The sequence below is a fragment of the Lithobates pipiens genome, unplaced genomic scaffold (assembly GCF_037356315.1).
Source record: "Lithobates pipiens isolate NorthernLeopardFrog02 unplaced genomic scaffold, aLitPip1_a1.2 Scaffold_23, whole genome shotgun sequence".
Classification (NCBI taxonomy): Eukaryota; Metazoa; Chordata; class Amphibia; order Anura; family Ranidae; genus Lithobates; species Lithobates pipiens.
The window spans coordinates 299621942-299641625 of NW_027507785.1; the positions used below are offsets into that span (position 1 = coordinate 299621942).

Consider the following 19684-nt stretch of genomic DNA (forward strand, 5'->3'; position numbering starts at 1 on the left):
TCATCCCCTCCAAGAGCTTGCATACTATTGATGTTAGGCTAACTGGTCTGTAATTCCCAGGGATGTATTTTGGGCCCTTTTTTAATATTGGTGCTACATTGGCTTTTCTCCAATCTCCTGGTAACATTCCAGTCAGTAGCTGAAATGGTACTTATGGCCTAGTCGCTTGGCAGGGACTTTCTTTCTCTTGGGTGGAGCCCTGAACTACTGTCAGTCCCTTGACTATAATGGCTGTGCACACTTGCACACACAGCCTTCTGGTCTATGAAAAGACCTATACACATGGTTAGGGGTTTCATGCCTCCCAAGACTCTGTGAAGCTCCAGACTCCAGAACCCAATCTGAGAGTTACCAAACCCAGAGAAAACTGAAAACCCAATTTTCCTCATTCATAATAGCCATTCGTGAGCCCTGTAATCCACATACCTTTTACACAGTGGCAGGGCCCAACAATGTCACAATTGATAAACAATATTGTACAAACAAAGGTTCTTGCATTTTGCTATCTAAGCAATAAACACACAAAATTACACTGTTCCCTTGCATTGGGTGTCAGGCCATGTCAGCTTTTAAAATGTATTGTGCTTTTTTTTTGTACAAATTATGTTTATTAAGGTTTTGCAATTATCAGCACAAAATTGCAGTCTATTAATTAAGGTGCACACTACACATTTCACTGTGCCAACATACATATCACAAAATAAAACAAAGCTTGTAAAAGTCATCCATACACCAGTGGCTGTCATTCGGTATTTCAAAATACTGTTTATTATGGGAGACTTTTTAACCTCTTCAGTTTAACTGCTACAGGGTGGCACCTGTGCACTGGATCACATATATATATATATATATATATATATATATATATATATATATATATATATATATATATATATATATATACAGTGGTGTGAAAAAGTGTTTGCACCCTTCCTCATTTCCTGTTCCTTTGCATGTTTGTCACACTTAAGTGTTTCGGAACATCAAACCAATTTAAACAATAGTCAAGGACAACACAAGTAAACACAAAATGCAATTTGTAAATGAAGGTGTTTATTATTAAAGGTGAAAAAAAATCCAAACCATCATGGCCCTGTGTGAAAAAGTGATTGCCCCCTAAACCTAATAACTGGTTGGGCCACCCTTAGCAGCAACAACTGCAACCAAGCGTTTGCGATAACGTGCAATGAGGCTTTTACAGCGTCCTGGAGGAATTTTGGCCCACTCATCTTTGCAGAATTGTCCTAATTCAGTTACATTAGAGGGTTTTCGAGCATGAACGGCCTTTTTAAGGTCATACCACAACATCTCAATAGGATTCAGGTCAGGGCTTTGGCTAGGCCACTCCAAAGTCTTCATTTTGTTTTTCTTCAGCCATTCGGTGGTGGACTTGCTGGTGTGTTTAGGATCATTGTCCTGCTGCAGAACCCAAGTTCGTTTCAGCTTGAGTACATGAACAGCAGGTCGGACATTCTCCTTCAGGATCTCTTTGTAGACAGCAGAATTCATAGTTCCTTTTATCACGGCAAGTCTTCCAGGTCCTGAAGCAGCAAAACAGCCCCAGACCATCACACTACCACCACCATATTTTACTGTTGGTATAATGTTCTTTTTATGAAATGCAGTGTTCCTTCTACGCCAGATATACTTGGACACACACCTTCCAAAGAGTTCCACTTTTGTCTCATCGGTCCACAGAATGTTGTCCCAAAAGTCTTGGGGATCATCAAGATGTGTTGTGGAGAAATTGAGACGAGCTTTGATGTTCTTTTTGCTCAGCAGTGGTTTTCTCCATGGAACTCTGCCATGCAGGCCATTTTTGCCCAGTCTTTTCCTGATGGTGGAGGCATGAACGCTGACCTTAACTGAGGCAAGTGAGGCCTGCAGTTCCTTGGACGTTGTTGTGGGGTCTTTTGTGACCTCTTGGATGAGTCGTCGCTGCGCTCTTGGGGTAATTTTGGGCAGCCGGCCACTCCTGGGAAGGTTCACCACTGTTCCATGTCTTCGCCATTTGTGGATAATGGCTCTCACTGTGGTTCGCTGGATTCCCAAAGCTTTGGAAATGGCTTTATAACCCTTTCCAGACTGATAGATCTCAATTACTTTCTTTCTCAATTGTTCCTGAATTTCTTTGGCTCTCGGCATGATGTGTAGCTTTTAGGCTGGGTTCACACCATAGCGATGCGGGAACGCCGCGAATCCGCGGCGTTTTCCCGCATCGCATGCCTCCCGCCGGCAGTTCACACTGCCCTATGCGGACGGCTGGGAGTGTCAATGAAATGTTAATGACACCCCCAGATCCGTCCGCATATCGCAGTGCGATCTGCACACTCGCACAGGAATCGGATCGCATGGTGTGAACACCCATGCGATCCGATTCTGCTGCGGACCAAAAAAAGGGTCCCGTGCGAGTTTGCGGCGGGAGCGATGCGAATTCAGCCATACTATCTGTATGACTGAACTCGCATCGCTACGGAGATCGGATGTGATTTGCACTGCAGTGCGGTGCGAATCACATCCGGATCTCCCACCCGCAGCAGTGTGAACCCAGCCTAAAGGATCTTCTGGTGGACCTTACTGTGTCAAGCAGCTCCTATTTAAGTGATGCCTTGATTGTGAACAGGTGTGGCAATAATCAGGCCTGGGTGTGGCTAGAGAAATTGAACTCAGGTGTGGACAACCACAGTTATAGTAGGTTTTAACAAGGGGGGCAATCACTTTTTCACACAGGGCCATGATGGTTTGGATTTTTTTTCACCTTTAATAATAAACACCTTCATTTACAAATTGCATTTTGTGTTTACTTGTGTTGTCCTTGACTATTGTTTAAATTGGTTTGATGTTCCGAAACACTTAAGTGTGACAAACATGCAAAGGAACAGGAAATGAGGAAGGGGGCAAACACTTTTTCACACCACTGTATATATATATATATATATATATATATATATATATATATATATATATATATATATATATATATACAGTATCTCACAAAAGTGAGTACATGTGACAACACTGGAGAAATGACACTTTGCTATAATGTAAAGCTGTGAGTGTACAGCTTATATCAGTGTTTCTCAACTCCAGTCCTCAAGGCACTCCAACAGGTCATGTTTTGAGGCTTTCCAATATTTTGCACAGGTGGTTTGATCTGTTTCACTGCCTTAGTAATTACCACAGTTTCATCTGAGGGAAATCCTGAAAACATGACATGTTGGGGCGCCTTGAGGACCGGAGTTGAGAAACACTGGCTTGTATAACAGTGTAAATTTTCTGTCCCCTCAAAATAACTCAACACACAGCCATTAATGTCTAAACCACTGGCAACAAAAGTGAGTACACCCCTAAGGGAAAATGTCCAAACTGGATCCAATTAGCCATTTTCCCTCCCTGGTGTCAAGTGACTAGTTAGTGTTTCAAGGTCTCAGGTATGAATGGGGAACAGGTGTGTTAAATTTGGTGTTATCGCTCTTACTCTCTCATACTGGTCACTGGCCTCGCCATGGTCGACCAAAGAAGTTGAGCACACCTGCTCAGCGTCATATCCAGTGGTTGTCTTTGGGAAATAGACGTATGAGTGCGCTCATCATTGCTGCAGAGATTGCAGGGGTGGGGGGTGGGGGGTCAGCCTGTCAGTGCTCAGACCATACGCCGCACGCTGCATTGAATTGGTCTGCATGGCTGTCATCCCAGAAGGAAGCCTCTTCTAAAGATGATGCACAAAAAAGCCCACAAACAGTTTGCTAAAGACAAGCAGACTAAGGACATGGATTACTGGAATCATGTCCTGTGGTCTGATGATAACAAGATAAACTTATTTGGTTCAGATGGCACCAAGCATGTGTGGCAGCAACCAGGTGAGGAGTACAAAGACAAGTGTATCTTGCCTACAGTCAAGCATGGTGATGGGAGTGTCATGGTCTGGGGCTGCATGAGTGACACTGGGCGAGCCGACACTGGGGAGCTACAGTTTATTGAGGGAACCATGAATGCCAACATGTACTGTGACACACTGAAGCAGAGCATGATGCCCTCCCTTGGGAGACTGGGCCACAGGGCAGTAATCTAACATGATAATGACCCCAAACACAGCTGCAAGATGACCACTGCCTTGCTAAAGAAGCTGAGGGTAAAGGTGATGGACTGGCCAAGCATGTCCCCAGACCTAAACCCTATTGATCATCTGTGGGACATCCTCAAATGGAAGGCAGAGGAGCGCAAGGTCTCTAACATCCACCAGCTCTGTGATGTCGTCATGGAGGAGTGGAAGAGGACTCCAGTGGCAACCTGTGAAGCTCTGGTGAACTCCATGCCCAAGAGGGTTAAGGCAGTGCTGGAAAATTATGGTGGCCACACAAAATATTGACACTTTGGGCCCAATTTGGATGTTTTTAGGGGTGTACTCACTTTTGTTGCCAACGGTTTAGACATTAATGGCTGTGCATTGAGTTATTTTAAAGGGACAGAAATTTTACACTGTTATACAAGCTGTACACTCACTACTTTACATTGTAGACAAGTGTCATTTCTTCAGTGTTGTCCCATGAAAAGATATAATAAAATATTTACAAAAATGTGAGGGGTGTACTCACTTTTGTGAGATACTGTATATGTTAAGGACTAATGTCAACAGTGTTTTCTCTCAGGATGAGATGGCTAAAGGAGCCCTGCATGTGGAGCACCAAAGGAAAATATGGTTGCATGGTATCACAGGGGGTTATTTACTAAAACTAGTGGTGCAGTTCTGCATAGAAACCAATCAGCTTCCACGTTTTATTGTCAAAGCTTAATTGAACAAGCTGAAGTTAGAAGCTTATTGGCTACCACGCACAACTGCATCAGATTCTGAGAGCTCCCGTTTTAGTAACTCTCCCCCCGATGTCACATACAATGTTAAGGGCTGCAACAAGAAGTTCCATAAAGTGCTTAGACATAAAATGTTAAAAATATCCTCAGTAGATCATATACTTCAGTCTTGCATGGATCTAATTCAGCATTTATTTACCATAAATAAATGGAGAAGGCAAGAAATACATAACTGTAAAAGGATCCTGGAGCACCAATCTGTAAAGATGGCTGTACAAAAAGACAAGACTTTTCTTGAAAACTTTCTAGAAAGTTGAAGGTGAGGTCTGGCTCACAAAAATAACTTAAAACTAGCAATAGACAGTATTACCTACTGACACACACCGCAGTTGAATTCACAGTAATGAGTTTTAGAGCAATTATAACAAGTTTAAAATAAGTAAGTCCATATCAATTGAGGCACATTCACTTAAAAAACAAAATACCCAATTTTCAAGAGATTTGCTTTTATGCCAAACAGACCTATACAAAGGTGTATTGAATTTCAGGCTCTTCAATAATTAAACCAGTAAGTGTTCTTCTTTCTAGTGCACACGGGTGCCTCAGTCGAGAAAATACAAATAGAATTTCAAGCAGGGCCTGGGGCAACGATGAAAATGGTGCGTTCAGTTAATGTTCGTAGAGCTGACGGTGGAATACAAGAGCTGGAAAACCCAATAGACCGCATGGCTCTTTCAAAGCTGAAGAAGATTCTTGGCACTAGCGAGATTACGCAAAAGGTAAGTCTATCAACAAACACCTTTAGGTTAAGCCAATCCTGCTGAATACTGATTAGAGCAATGTGACTCTGTGTTCATTTATTTATTTCCTTTATCTATGTAGCAATGATGTATTATATGATGCTTTACAGGGTATATACATGTTTCATATCAGTTTCTGCCCTAGAGGAGCTTACAGTCTAATGTCCCTGCCTCCGTTATATTAGCATATGCATGTACAAGCTTAATTAACAAAAACTCATAAATTGAGTTTGTGAATACTGGGATTCAGTAATTTGACTTCTAAACTAATTTAGTAAAAATGTCTGGTGTGAGCTGGTGTATTCATTAGATGTCAAATAGGGTGAATAACTAGTGTACCACTCTGTGTTTGACAAAACAACTACAAAATAAAAGTATTAAAGTGGTTGTAAACCCTTACAACACACTTTGACCTACAGGTAAGCCTAGATTAAGGCTTACCTGTAGGTCCAAGAAATATCTCCTAAACCTACACGGTTTAGGAGATATTTGCCAAAAGGCAGGCGCACTGAGCGCGGCACCCGTCAACGGCGATATGCTGCACGTGGCGGCTCCCGTGCGCATGCGTTGGAGTGACGTCATCGCGGCTTCGCCGAATGACAGCGGCGGAGCAGCGAGACCCACTGAGAAGATGGATGCGCCGGACTACAAGGGACATCGGTGACATCGCTGGCTCCTGTGTCAGGTAAGTGACACATAATGAGCTACTATGCGATGCATAGTAGTCCATTATGCTTTACCTTTGCAGGGAATGAAAGAGGAAATAAACTCATCAGGGTTTACTTCCTCTTTAAGAAGGAAAGTACAAGTATTTCTAAACAGTCTCTAATGTTCTGTGAATAAAGCTGCCATTCCTTGTAGTGTCACCACATACATACAGTAGACCATAATAATCAGAATATATGAAATGGCGCTAAATCTAAAAAGTGCTCACATGCAAAGATATATATATATATATATATATATATATATATATATATATATATATATATATATATATATATACACATACATACATATATACATATATATATATATATATATATATATACACATACATACATATATACATATATATATATAAACATTAATGCAAATAATAAAACGGGTGATAAATGTCACTCAGGAGTGACTGCAATATGCAGTATAGCAAAAATCCAGTGAAATAAGTGAAAATAACATAGTTGATGAAAAAATGTTAACATAGTGAAAAGTGAACACAATAAGTAAAAACAAGGAAAAAAAAAAGTCAAGTGAAAAAACAAAAAGTGAATATAAAAAAAAAATTATAGTTCTTAGTGAGAGTGCTAGGAGATCCAAACTTCCTTCACACAATCATGTGCAAGCAAAAGGGTAGCTTCAAAATCCAGTATTGAAAAATTACTCCAATCCGGTGCTTAGTCCAAAGAGATTGGGGTTGATTTACTAACGGCAAATAGGCAGTTGCTCCAGGACTTAGTAAATGAGGCAAGGCTTCACTCTGCAAAGAATACCCAATCACGTCCAAGGAAAAAAAAAAATACGCATTTTTGCTTGCACATGATTGGATGATGGAAGTCATCAGAGCTTCTGCTCATTTACTAAGCAATGTAGCAACTGCTCTTGCAGAGTGCAAGTGCACTTTGCAAATTGCACAGTCTATTTGTCTTTCGTAAATCAACCCCATAGATACACTCCACCAATAAGTGCATTGGTGGAGTGTATCTATCTCTTTGGACTAACCCTTGATAAAGTCACGTGTCGCAACGCATCGTGACGCAACGCATCTGGAGGAGCCAGGTGACTTCGTGGCCGAGACCGGAAGTTCAGATTTCGGAGCGTCCAGTTCGTTGTGTGACCCCCTGGTCTCTAAAGCCGCATACACAGAATCGGATTTTCCGACGGGAAATGTGTGATGACAGGCTGCTGGCAGAAAATCCGACCGGTTGTACGCTCCATCGGACAATTGTCAGATTTTCCACAGATAAATGTTGGATGGCAGGCTTTAAAATTTTCCACGGACAAATGTCTGTTGTCGGATTTTCCGAGAGTGTGTACACAAGTCCGTCGGACAAAAGTCCAGAGTGCAAACATGCATGCTCGGAAGCAAGGACGAGACAGAAACTGTCGGTCTTGTAAACTAGCGTTCATAATGCAGAATTAACATTCGCGACGTTGCAAATTATGAAATTGCACAATGCAGCGCACAATTCTCTTTAATGGGATAATAATGAAGCTGCTTTGCTGGTGATTCTGATGGAGTTATTGCAAACTAATTTTCAAAGGCATTTTTTTTCTAGTGATCTCAAGAATAATATTATTATGCTTGTTATTGTTTTTGTTACCACAACACCATCATCCCATAGTTTTTAAGATCAAAGATATAACTATGTTGGTGTCCCTTGTCAATTTTACATTGACATTCACACAAACTATCATTTGAAGTAAAACACATAGCCAAGTATTATTCTACACATTTTTTTTTATTGTGCATTAAAAAAAATAAAAAATAAAAAATTAGATATGCTATCTGCCAATAGAACTTAACCAAAAAGTGCATTCTATGCATCCAAAATATAGAAAATATACCAAATCAAATCATTATTCAACCAAAAAATAAAATAAAAGCCTCATGCATGTGTCCTGCTTCTTAATATAGGGGGTCAACAATGGCAAGAGTTGGTGAAAGCAGGGGTCTATCATCCAGAGATAATTCTGAAAAACATCTGGATTATTCTCCTGGAGCACCCGCAGCAAAGGGATATGAAATAATTGGTCACGATTAATAAAGCAACCAATTTTTGGTCCAAGAACTCCTCCTCCTCCTGTTCCTGGACTGGACCTGGGTCAAAGCAATAACTCTAAGGCCAATAATAAATAACACATTATCTCCTCCGATTACGCAACATGTCAGGTTGACGAACTGCTGTTCAGAAATGAACTGAAAAGTATGAAATGAAAAGCGTGAATCGATACTCACCAAAAGAAATTGTCTATTTTTGATTTCTTTGCAATTAGGTAAATAGGAAATGGGACTTATATTTACTTTTAATATTCACCACTTACACACAACAGGTGGCAAGATATAGGCAACACCACCAGCATTATTACATATAGTTATATAGTTACATAGTAGGGGAGGTTGAAAAAAGCTGTAAGTCCATCAAGTCCAACCTATGTGTGTGATTATTTGTCAGTATTACATTGTATATCCCTGTATGTTGCGGTTCTTCAGGTGCTTATCTAATAGTTTCTTGAAACTATCAATGCCCCCCGCTGAGACCACCACCTGTGGGAGGGAGAATAAGTTCAGTGCTCGCAACCTTTCCTCATAACTAATATCCTCCAGACCCTTTATTAGCTTAGTTGCTCTTCTTTGTACTCGCTCCATTTCCGGTACATCCTTCCCGAGGACTGGTGCCCAGAACTGGACAGCATACTCCAGGTGCGGCCGGACCAGAGTCTTGTAGAGCGGGAGAATTATCATTTTATCTCTGGAGTTGATCCCTTTTTAACTTCCCTGGCGGTAATCCCGAGTCTGGCTCGGGTTGGGATTTTACTAACAGGAGCGGTAACCCCGAGCCAGACTTGGGATCGCATCACTGGATGCAGGGAGGACACAGGCAGAGTTACTTACCTTGTCCCCTGGATCCAGCGATGTCCTCCGCGCTGTGTGATCAAGCTGTCCTCCACTTGATTCACAGTGCCGAATGCCGCCGAGCTCCGTTCCCTGAGACGTTGCGGAGAACGGCGGCAAATTCAAAAAAGTAAAAAGACACAAAACACATACAGCACTGTAATCTTACAGATTACAGTACTGTATTAAAAAATACACACCCCCTTTGTCCCTAGTGGTCTGTGCAGTGCCCTGCATGCACTTTTATATTATAAATACTGTTTTTTCTGCCTGAAATTTGGAGATTGTCCATAGCAACCAAAAAGTGTCCCTTTTTCAGTGTTTTAGGATTTGATTACATTATTGAATAATTTTTATTATTATTTATTATATTATAAACTTTATCATACCCGGGATGTCTACTAGACTCTGGTTTGAACAGATTTAAGAGAGTTATTCCTAAGAATTACAGGACTACAATATAAAATGCCAAATTTCCATGCAAAATAATTGTACTGCTTTCAGCACCTAAACCCAGACTGAGTCATACCGCCAGGGAGGTTACTGCATGCCGATATATTCTGTTTGCTTTGTTAGCAGCAGCTTGGCATTGCATGCCATTGCTGAGCCTATCATCCACTAGGGCCCTCAGGTCCATTTCTATCCTAGATTCCCCCAGAAGTTCTCCCCCCAGTGTATAGATTGCATTCATATTTTTGCCACTCAAATGCATTATTTAAAATTTTTCTACATTGAACCTCATTTGTCATGTAGTTGCCCACCCCATTAATTTCTTCAGAACTTTTTGCAAGGTTTCCACATCCTGCAGAGAAGTTATTTCCCTGCTTAGCTTAGTATTGTCCGCAAATATGGAGATTGAACTTTTTACCCCATCCTCCAGGTTGTTTACGAACAAATTAAACAGGATTGGTCCCAGCACAAAACCCTGGAGGACCCCACTAACCACCCCTGACCATTCCGAGTACTCCCCATTTATTACCACCCTCTGAACTCGCCCTTGTAGCCAGTTTTCAATCCATGTACTCACCCTATGGTCCATGCCAACGGACCTTATTTTGTACAGTAAATATTTATGGGGAACTGTGTCAAATGCTTTTGCAAAATCCAGATACACCATGTCTACGGGTCTTCCTTTATCTAGGTGGCAACTCACCTCCTCATAGAAGGTTAATAGATTGGTTTGGCAAAAGTGATTCTTCATGAATCCATGCTGATTACTGCTAATGATACCATTCTCATTACTAAAATCCTGTCCCTTATCATCCCCTCCAAGAGTTTACATACTATTGATGTTAGGCTAACTTGTCTATAATTCCCAGGGATATATTTTGGGCCCTTTTTAAATATTAGTGCTACATTGACTTTTCTCCAATCAGCTGGTACCATTCCAGTCAGTAGACTGTCAGTACAAATTAGGAACAATGATCTGGCAATTACTTGATTGAGTTCCCTAAGTATCCTCGGGTGCAAGCCATCTGGTCCCGGTGATTTATTAATGTTAAGTTTTGCAAGTCTAATTTTAATTCTGTCATCTGTTAACCATGGAGGTGCTTCCTGTGATGTTCCATAAGGATAAACACTGCAGTTTTGGTTACTGAAGCCCCCCGATTCCCTCGTGAAGACTGAAAAGAGAAGAATAAATTCAATACCATCTCCCCATCCTTTGTAACCAGATGTCTTTCCTCATTCTTTATGGGGCCAATATGGTCTGTCCTCCTTTTTTACAGTTTACATACTTAAAGCATTTCTTGGGATTTTTTCTGCTCTCCTCCGCTATGTGTCTTTCATGGATCTTAGCCATCCTTATTGCACCCTGACATTTCTTGTTGCATTCTTTATAAAGTCTGAATGCTGATGATGATCCCTCAACCTTGTATTTTTTGAAGGCCTTCACCTTTGCTTTTATATGCATTTTTATATTGGAGTTAAGCCATCCAGACTTTTGTTCGCTCTTTTAAATCTATTACGCAATGGGATGCATTGACTAATGCCCTTATTTAAAATGCTCTTAAAGCAAACCCATCTCTCCTCTGTGTTCTTTGTTCCTAAGGTTTTATTCCAATTTATGGTTCGTAGTTTAGGGAAGTTGGCTCCTTTGAAATTCAATGTCTTTGTATTCCCCTTATGTTTCCTATTTGTGTGATTTATACTGAAGCCAATTGACCTGTGATTGCTGTTACCTAAATTGGCCCGTATTTCCACATCCGTGATCAGGTCTGTATTGCTGGTAATCAGTAGATCCAGTAACGCTTTATTTCTAGTTGGTGCGTCTACCATCTGACCCATAAAATTGTCCCGCAAGACATTTAGGAACTGGCGAGCCTTAGATGGATGCGCAGTTCCCTCCGCCCAGTCTATGTCTGGATAGTTAAAATCCCCATTATGATACTTTCCATCCTTGCTGCTAATCAAAAATTGTGATAGGAGATCTGTCTCCCTTTCTTTCCTCAGGTTAGGGGGCCTATAGCATACTCCAAGTATTATTTTACCCTTAGCTTCATCCCTTTGGAGTTTTACCCATAAGGATTCTACCTCCTCCCTAGCTCCCTTAGTGATGTCATCTCTCACATTCACTTGTACATTATTATTGATATAGGCATACCCCTCCCCCTTTTTTATACTCTCTATCCTTGCGATAAAGGGTATACCCTTGAATGTTTGCCAACCAATCATGAGAGCTGTTGAACCGGGTCTCTGAAATTCCCACAAAATCCAAATCCTCCTTGTACAACAGTATCTCTAGTTCACCCATCTTGTCTGCCAGGCTCCTGGCATTGGTGCACCTGCCACGTAGTTTAGACTGTTTACATATTATCCTCTTATTGGATGTTCCGAGATTGCAACTAGGACTTGCTACTATACCTACTTTGGGTTTATGTGCTTTGGTCAACCTACCACTAATGCCCCCAATACTACCCTCTGAAATATGTTCCGCACTGAATATCTCTACCTCTGGACCCCCCCTCGCCGCCTAGTTTAAAAACCCCTCTAACTTTTTGACCATCTTCATTCCCAGCTGATCTGCACCCACCTCATTTAAGTGCAGTCCATCCCTTCTATAGTATCGGTTATCAACTGAGAAGTTGGCCCAGTCCTCCAGGAACCCAAACCCCTCCTTACTACACCAGCTCTTTAGCCATTTGTTTACTTCCCTAATCTCCCCTTTCTGGTGTGGGTTGATGTACCAGTAGTATTCCTGAGAATACTACCTTGGAGGTCCTTTTCCTCAATTTAGCTCCTAAGTCCCTAAAATTGTTCTTTATGACACTCCATCTGCCTATGACTTTGTCAATGGTGCCATTCTGAGATATTACATTACATTTCACTTATTGGTGTAGTGTATCTATCTCTTTGGACTAAGCACTGGAATGCATAAGTCATTTTACAATATTGGATTTTGAAGCTACCTCCTAGCACTCTCACTAAGAACTATCATTGTTTTGATATTCACTCTTTTTTACACTGGACTTTTTTTCACTTAACATATTGTGGTAAATTTTCAGTATTTGTTAAATATTTAAGTATTTGATGGATTTAGGTTATACTGCATATTGCAGTCACTCCTAAGTGACATTTATCACCTGTTTTGTTGTTTGCATTCATGTTTTCATATACAGTAAAACCTTGGATTGCAAGCATAATTCGTTCCGGAAACATGCTTGTAATCCAAAGCACTTGTATATCAAAGCAAATTTCCCCTTAAGAAATAATGGGAACTCAGAGGATTCATTCCATAACCATTTATTCATTGGTCTTTCAGTTTATAGTCCATATAAAAAGATTATAGCAATGTGACCAGGTTGTGTAACCATAAAATGTCCCTCCACAAATGGAAGCCTCCACAAGGGGATTAGAAGAAAAATCCAACAGGAGCTTCAGAGTATAAAAGAGAAGAGAGGTGCCTCTAAGTGTAGCAATATGGTTACATTTAATGAAGGTACAAGATTTAGCAACTCACATGGTTGATGATTAAAACAAGCACATCTAAGTATTCAGGCATCTGGGGCAAAGCTGTCCACATAGACCATCCCCTGCACCGCCAGCTCTCACCGCTGCCAGTCTGCAATCGTAAACCAGGAAGACTACCCTGCAGTAGAGCAGTTTAAAAGTGAGGCTTCAAGTGCTCGTGGAGCATAACGTGAAAGGTATGATGCTGATGGAGGTGCGAAGGATGGTCTATGAGGGTAGCTTTTCCCCAGATGCCTGCATACTTAGATGTGTGTTTAATTATCAACCATGTGAGTTGCTAATTGTTGTACCTTCTTTAGATGTAACCATATTGCTACACTTAGAGGCTCCTCTTTTCTCTTTTATACTCAGTTGTGACGTGAGGCTACTTGTATATCAAGACATCACTTGTTTATCAAGTCAAAATGTATAAAAATTGTTTGCTTGTCTTGCAAAACACTCTCAAACCAAGGCTTTACATTATATCTTTGTATGTGAGCACTTTTTGGATTTAGCGCCATTTCATATATTCTGATAATTATGTAATCATTAGATACTACCAGCTTACAGCCTTTGGGGTTGATTTACTGAAGGCAAATAGATTGTGCACTTTGCACAAATACAGTTGCTCCAGAGCTTAGTAAATGAGGTAAAGCGTCACTTTGCAAACAATACCCAATCACGTGCAAGGAAAATAAAAAATAAAAACAAAATTTTTGCTTGCACATGATTGGAGGATGGAAGTCAGCAGAGTTTCTGCTCATGTACTAAGCTCTGGAGACAACGGCCCTTGTAGAGTGCAACTTCACTTCGTAAAGTGCACAGTGTATTTGCCTTTAGTAAATTAGCCCCTTTTTGTTTCTTCATTTATTATGTCCAGTTAAAAATAAAGAAAGTTTTTCCGGTGCAACTCTGCATAGAAACCAATCAGTTTCCAGTTTGTATTGACAAAACTTAAAGTAATATTAAAGTCTTGTTTTTTTTTTTTGTTTAAAAATAATAAACGTTATACTTCCCTGCTCTGGGTAGTGGTTTTGCACAGAGGAGCCCAGATCCTCCTCTTCTCGGGTCCCTCGCTGGCGCTCCTGGCCCCTCCCCCCTGCTGAGTACCCCCACTGCAAGCAGCTTGCTATGGGTGCACCCAAGCTGAGCCACTACTCTGTGTGTCCATTCAAAGACATAACCATGGATTGGCCCTGCCCCCTCTCTTTCTACATTGGCTCACTGACTTTGGCTTTCTCAGTCAATGAGGAGAGAGAGTCCTAGACAGCCAACACTCTTGTGCAACATCACTGGATCGAGATGGGGCTCAGGTAAGTATTGGGGGGGAGGGGAGTTTAGGGGGCTGCTGTACATAGAAGGTTTTGTTAGCTCAATGCATAGAATGCATTAAGTTAAAAAAAACTTCTGACTTTAGAACCACTTTAAGCCCAGGTTCACACTGAGGGCAGGTTTGAAATCGTGTGAGTTCAGCTGAACTCACACAATTTCAAACCGGCAATGCAGTCCAGCTTCGGGGGTGATTTGACAGACATCTGTGCGGGTTCATGCACAGATGTCTATTCTAATTGCCCCTGAAGTTGCCAAAAGTAGTGCAGGAACTACTTTTGGGATTCGGATGGTGCCGTTGCCAGCAATAGCCGGTGATTTGACATGTCATATCACATGTCAAAATGGCCCAATGTGAACGTGGGGCTAATTCAACACGCTGAAGTTAGAAGCTGATTGGTTACCATGCACAGCTGCACTTGATTCTGATTGCACCAGTTTTAGTAAATCTAACCCAACCTGCCAAGATGTAAGTAAGTAGTGCTGGGCATAACAATTATAAAGCCTTAGTAACATGATGGGAAAAGGGGAGGGGGAAATTTTGGGACTTTAAATGAGGTCATAGCCTCCATCCCTATCAGATATAAGATATAAAATTAAAAACAAGAGCTAAGCGGGACTTTAAATGAAGTACGGGGTCTTTTATTGAAAAAAAAGGAGAAATATTGTTATGCGATTGATGCGACAAAATTACATGTATATTAAAGAGGTGCACAGACAGACACATTATTAACATTGACATTTTGTTTTATATAATCTTACTGACCAATACAGAGTAGGTTATAAAAGCGCACCTCCATTATATACATAAGACAACCAAATATGGAAATAAATTAAACAAATAATACAATGTAGGCAACAACTTTGAATCTATGACTTCTTGGTTGTTGCAGTAGATTAGTAAAGAAAAAAACAACATAGTTGATGCAATTTTTCAAGAATTGATGCTAGTTGAAATTGGGGTACCAAAATACACGGCGATTATTGGCTCTACGCGTTTCGCGGCTTACTACCGCTCGTCAGGAGCAAGCTCGTGATTGGTCTGAAAATACAGAGTAGTGGTAAATTAATGTTTGCAATGATGGAACATGGGGAGATTGAAATACCCCTACCTAGTGGTCACTTACACATAGCCATGCAGTCAAAAGTGCAGCGCCGAAAGCCTAGGCACCCAAAGCGATGATACGGGAGTTGAGGAGGCCCATCCAAGGGCGAGGAGGCCCACAGAATGCACACACAGGCAACCACCGGGACAACAAGGGCGTTTAGTAAGTGAAAACGAATATGGAAATATAAAACTGAGCCTAATGGGTGAAAAAATGCATGGTAAGAACTACAGATAATCTGAGAATTGTGAAAGAAAAATGCGTTGAAAAAAAAAAATGTTGGGGTGGATGTGTGATGAGTGTAGGAGAGGGTTAGCATGGGAAAGGGGGGGAGGGGGAAGAGGGCGGAGGAAAAAGGGGAAGGAGGGGGAAAGTGGCTGTGTATGACATGACCCAGTCTGAATGCCAGGTGACAGAGTGAGTAGTGACTAGTGACTAGTGACTAGTAGTAATTATAAAGCCTAACAAGTTTAAAATATTAAGTGAGATGGAGGTATGCTCCAGCTCACACCAGTATATGTGTGTGTGTATATAAGGCATTCACCTATATACAGTGTTGGATAGATATCAGATTATTAAACCTTTACAGCTACTTTAACATAATTTTAACCTATTTTCACATAAAATACTATAGATGCCCCCAAAACCATTTGATACTATTAAAGTGGTTCTTCACTCTGAAAACAAAAAAATACTGTAGATGCTTCCTTTTAGAATAGGACACTTACCTGTCTAGGATTCCAGTACTGTCCTCACTTGAGTTGGCACTTTGACAGTCTGCAGGTGCAGGCGCTGGCATGTTTACTTTGGGATGCCAGCAATGACTGCTTACAACTTCATAGCCAGCTCCGAACTGCACATGTGCAAGCCACTCTGCGCTTTGTGATTAATCCAGCAGCTTTCTGGGACCTGTGAGGTGTCCCAAAAGGCTGCGGGGGAAGGAGGAGGGGACAAAGTTCCAGTCGGATAGGAAATAGGAAGTAGGAGTGGGTACCTGTCAAAACCAGACTCCCCCGAAAAAAATTAAGTGGCAAAACTTAAAGGGGAGGAAGACAAGCAGAACTTCCCCTTTTGGGTGAAGTCCCACTTTGAGTAATTTACAGAAACTATTAATTATTCTGAAAGAAACAATGATTTTTGTGCATTTACAGGAGAAAGCATTATGCTTTTTTTAGGGAAAATTCAGAAAAAAAGCTAACATGTTTTAAATATTTCTGTGTAAATTATGATATATGGTTCTTGATTATAGGTTATTGGCGCTACCTCCAACCAATTATTTTCAACAAAACTGTTTAATTTCTCAAAGCCTTTATATCAATCACCTTGACCTGTCCCCAAGGATTATGTGAATTAAGCCCGTATTCAGTGTTATATCTCAGCTACATCCCATTTGTCCGACACCTAAAACTCCACAAAGGTGGTTCCACACCACTTTATATCACCTCTACTAGGTGAACTAGTGCCACTTATTTTTTGTGTTATTTTACATATAATTTCATTAATAGCCAGGACATTCAAATCAAAAACATATATAAAAAGTGATTAATTACATTATATGACTAATCAAACCTCTAATGCCAAAACCAAGAAGCCTAAGACCAAAGTCAAAAAACAAAAAACAAAAAACCCCAAAAAAACAAAAAAACTTCCAACTGACTCGCAGTACAAAGGCCCCTCCCTAAAATAGGGAAGAAAACCTGCCTGCAATTTTCATACAAATCACTTGTGCTAATTAATAAATTCACTAAATCCCCCTACATTAATTGATGTGAAAGAAAAAAGAGATTTCCTCATACAATACAAAAAAATAAAAATAAAAATAAAAAAATGTGAGAAATACGATTACATCCAATAATATATACACCGATCCAAAAGCTTATAAAGATGTGAAAAAGTCAATGAAAACAAAACAATATATATATCATAAAAATATCATAAAAATAAAAATAAAAATATTTCAGTCCACAGTGAATCTTCTATCAGATATATCAATGTGCAATTGTGCCTCTTCAGAATACAGGAAAGGTGACTTTCGTGAGAGTGCCTGCGCTTTATTGGTGACTTTCATGCTTGTTCCCCCTCAAGGATCCCCACTCACCAGATCCATTCACCCCCTAAGGGGTTATACGCCTTTAATCTGTATCCCGTTTGTCCGGAGATTCCACCATCCAGTTGTGTCTTCAGTAGATCCTTCTCAGGGTTTTATTGAAGGTGCAGGTGAGTCCTTATATCCACTAATGGTTCCTCAAAGGAAAGAAAATTCCCTCATGGTGTAGTATTTTTTTGGATTATAATTAGGGAAGAGAGGGGAGAACAGTCTGATATTCTTCTTTAGAACAGGTATTTTTAGTTATGTAGAAATAGTAGGAGACTAATAGTCACTTAAAAATACTTTATTACCAAAAAACGTTTCTTACAACGCTCCATGCAAGAAAGGGTTTCTTTATGCAAGATGCAGTCTAAAAAACCCACATCAGCATACAGCACCGTATATATATTTATGTTATACGGCTCACAAAAATGCAACAACCCTTTTCAACAAGAAAAAAGGGGAAATGTATTTATTAAAAAAGAAACAACAAAACAAAAGTACAGCACTGATTCCGGAATATATAAAAAATTATACCAAAAATCCACAAAAAATAAAAAATAAAAAGTAAAAATAAAAATAAAAATCAAAAATCACCTACAGCCCTTTCCATACGTCCACAGGACGGCTGCACTCAGTCCTAGAAAGCCCTATTTCCCCAGTACTACAGTCCCCTTTCCCCAGTGGGGTTAAGTGATGGTCTCCTCAGGGGGCCGTTTGCCAGGCTTAAATAGGCTGTTGATGGGGCTACGTAGGGGAAAGACCAAAAACAAAAAGAAAGAAACTTATTGATGCTAAAAATATAAAAAGGTTGTTGGGCTCGCTTCCACTATCCTCAGCCCAAGTAATCAGCTAGCCGGTCCGCCACAGAACAATTCCCTTGAACGCGCGGCGTGCGTTCCAGGCTGCGTTCCAACGGGTCTGGCGCACCGGAAGTGACGTGTGTGCGTAATGACGCTGTACGCGTTTCGTCAGAGACGTCCTCAGCAGCGATCTGAGGACTGAGGACTGCGATCATCGCTGCTGAGGACGTCTCTGACGAAACGCGTACAGCGTCATTACGCACACACGTCACTTCCGGTGCGCCAGACCCGTTGGAACGCAGCCTGGAACGCACGCCGCGCGTTCAAGGGAATTGTTCTGTGGCAGACCGGCTAGCTGATTACTTGGGCTGAGGATAGTGGAAGCGAGCCCAACAACCTTTTTATATTTTTAGCATCAATAAGTTTCTTTCTTTTTGTTTTTGGTCTTTCCCCTACGTAGCCCCATCAACAGCCTATTTAAGCCTGGCAAACGGCCCCCTGAGGAGACCATCACATAACCCCACTGGGGAAAGGGGACTGTAGTACTGGGGAAATAGGGCTTTCTAGGACTGAGTGCAGCCGTCCTGTGGACGTATGGAAAGGGCTGTAGGTGATTTTTGATTTTTATTTTTATTTTTACTTTTTATTTTTTATTTTTTGTGGATTTTTGGTATAATTTTTTATATATTCCGGAATCAGTGCTGTACTTTTGTTTTGTTGTTTCTTTTTTAATAAATACATTTCCCTTTTTTCTTGTTGAAAAGGGTTGTTGCATTTTTGTGAGCCGTATAACATAAATATATATACGGTGCTGTATGCTGATGTGGGTTTTTTAGACTGCATCTTGCATAAAGAAACCCTTTCTTGCATGGAGCGTTGTAAGAAAAGTTTTTTGGTAATAAAGTATTTTTAAGTGACTATTAGTCTCCTACTATTTCTACATAACTAAAAATACCTGTTCTAAAGAAGAATATCAGACTGTTCTCCCCTCTCTTCCCTAATTATAATCCAAAAAAATACTACACCATGAGGGAATTTTCTTTCCTTTGAGGAACCATTAGTGGATATAAGGACTCACCTGCACCTTCAATAAAACCCTGAGAAGGATCTACTGAAGACACAACTGGATGGTGGAATCTCCGGACAAACGGGATACAGATTAAAGGCGTATAACCCCTTAGGGG

The 19684-nt window shown here is 40.6% G+C and overlaps 1 protein-coding gene across 1 annotated transcript in view; it reads left to right on the forward strand.

Annotated features, from left to right (window-relative positions):
* Positions 1-19684, forward strand: part of LOC143926554 (vitellogenin-1-like) — a 269217-nt gene that overhangs the window by 176465 nt on the left and 73068 nt on the right. The window contains exon 22 of the mRNA XM_077450393.1: positions 5398-5588. Within this exon, the coding sequence (XP_077306519.1) occupies positions 5398-5588 (191 nt within the window). The remainder of the gene's footprint in view (positions 1-5397; positions 5589-19684) is intronic.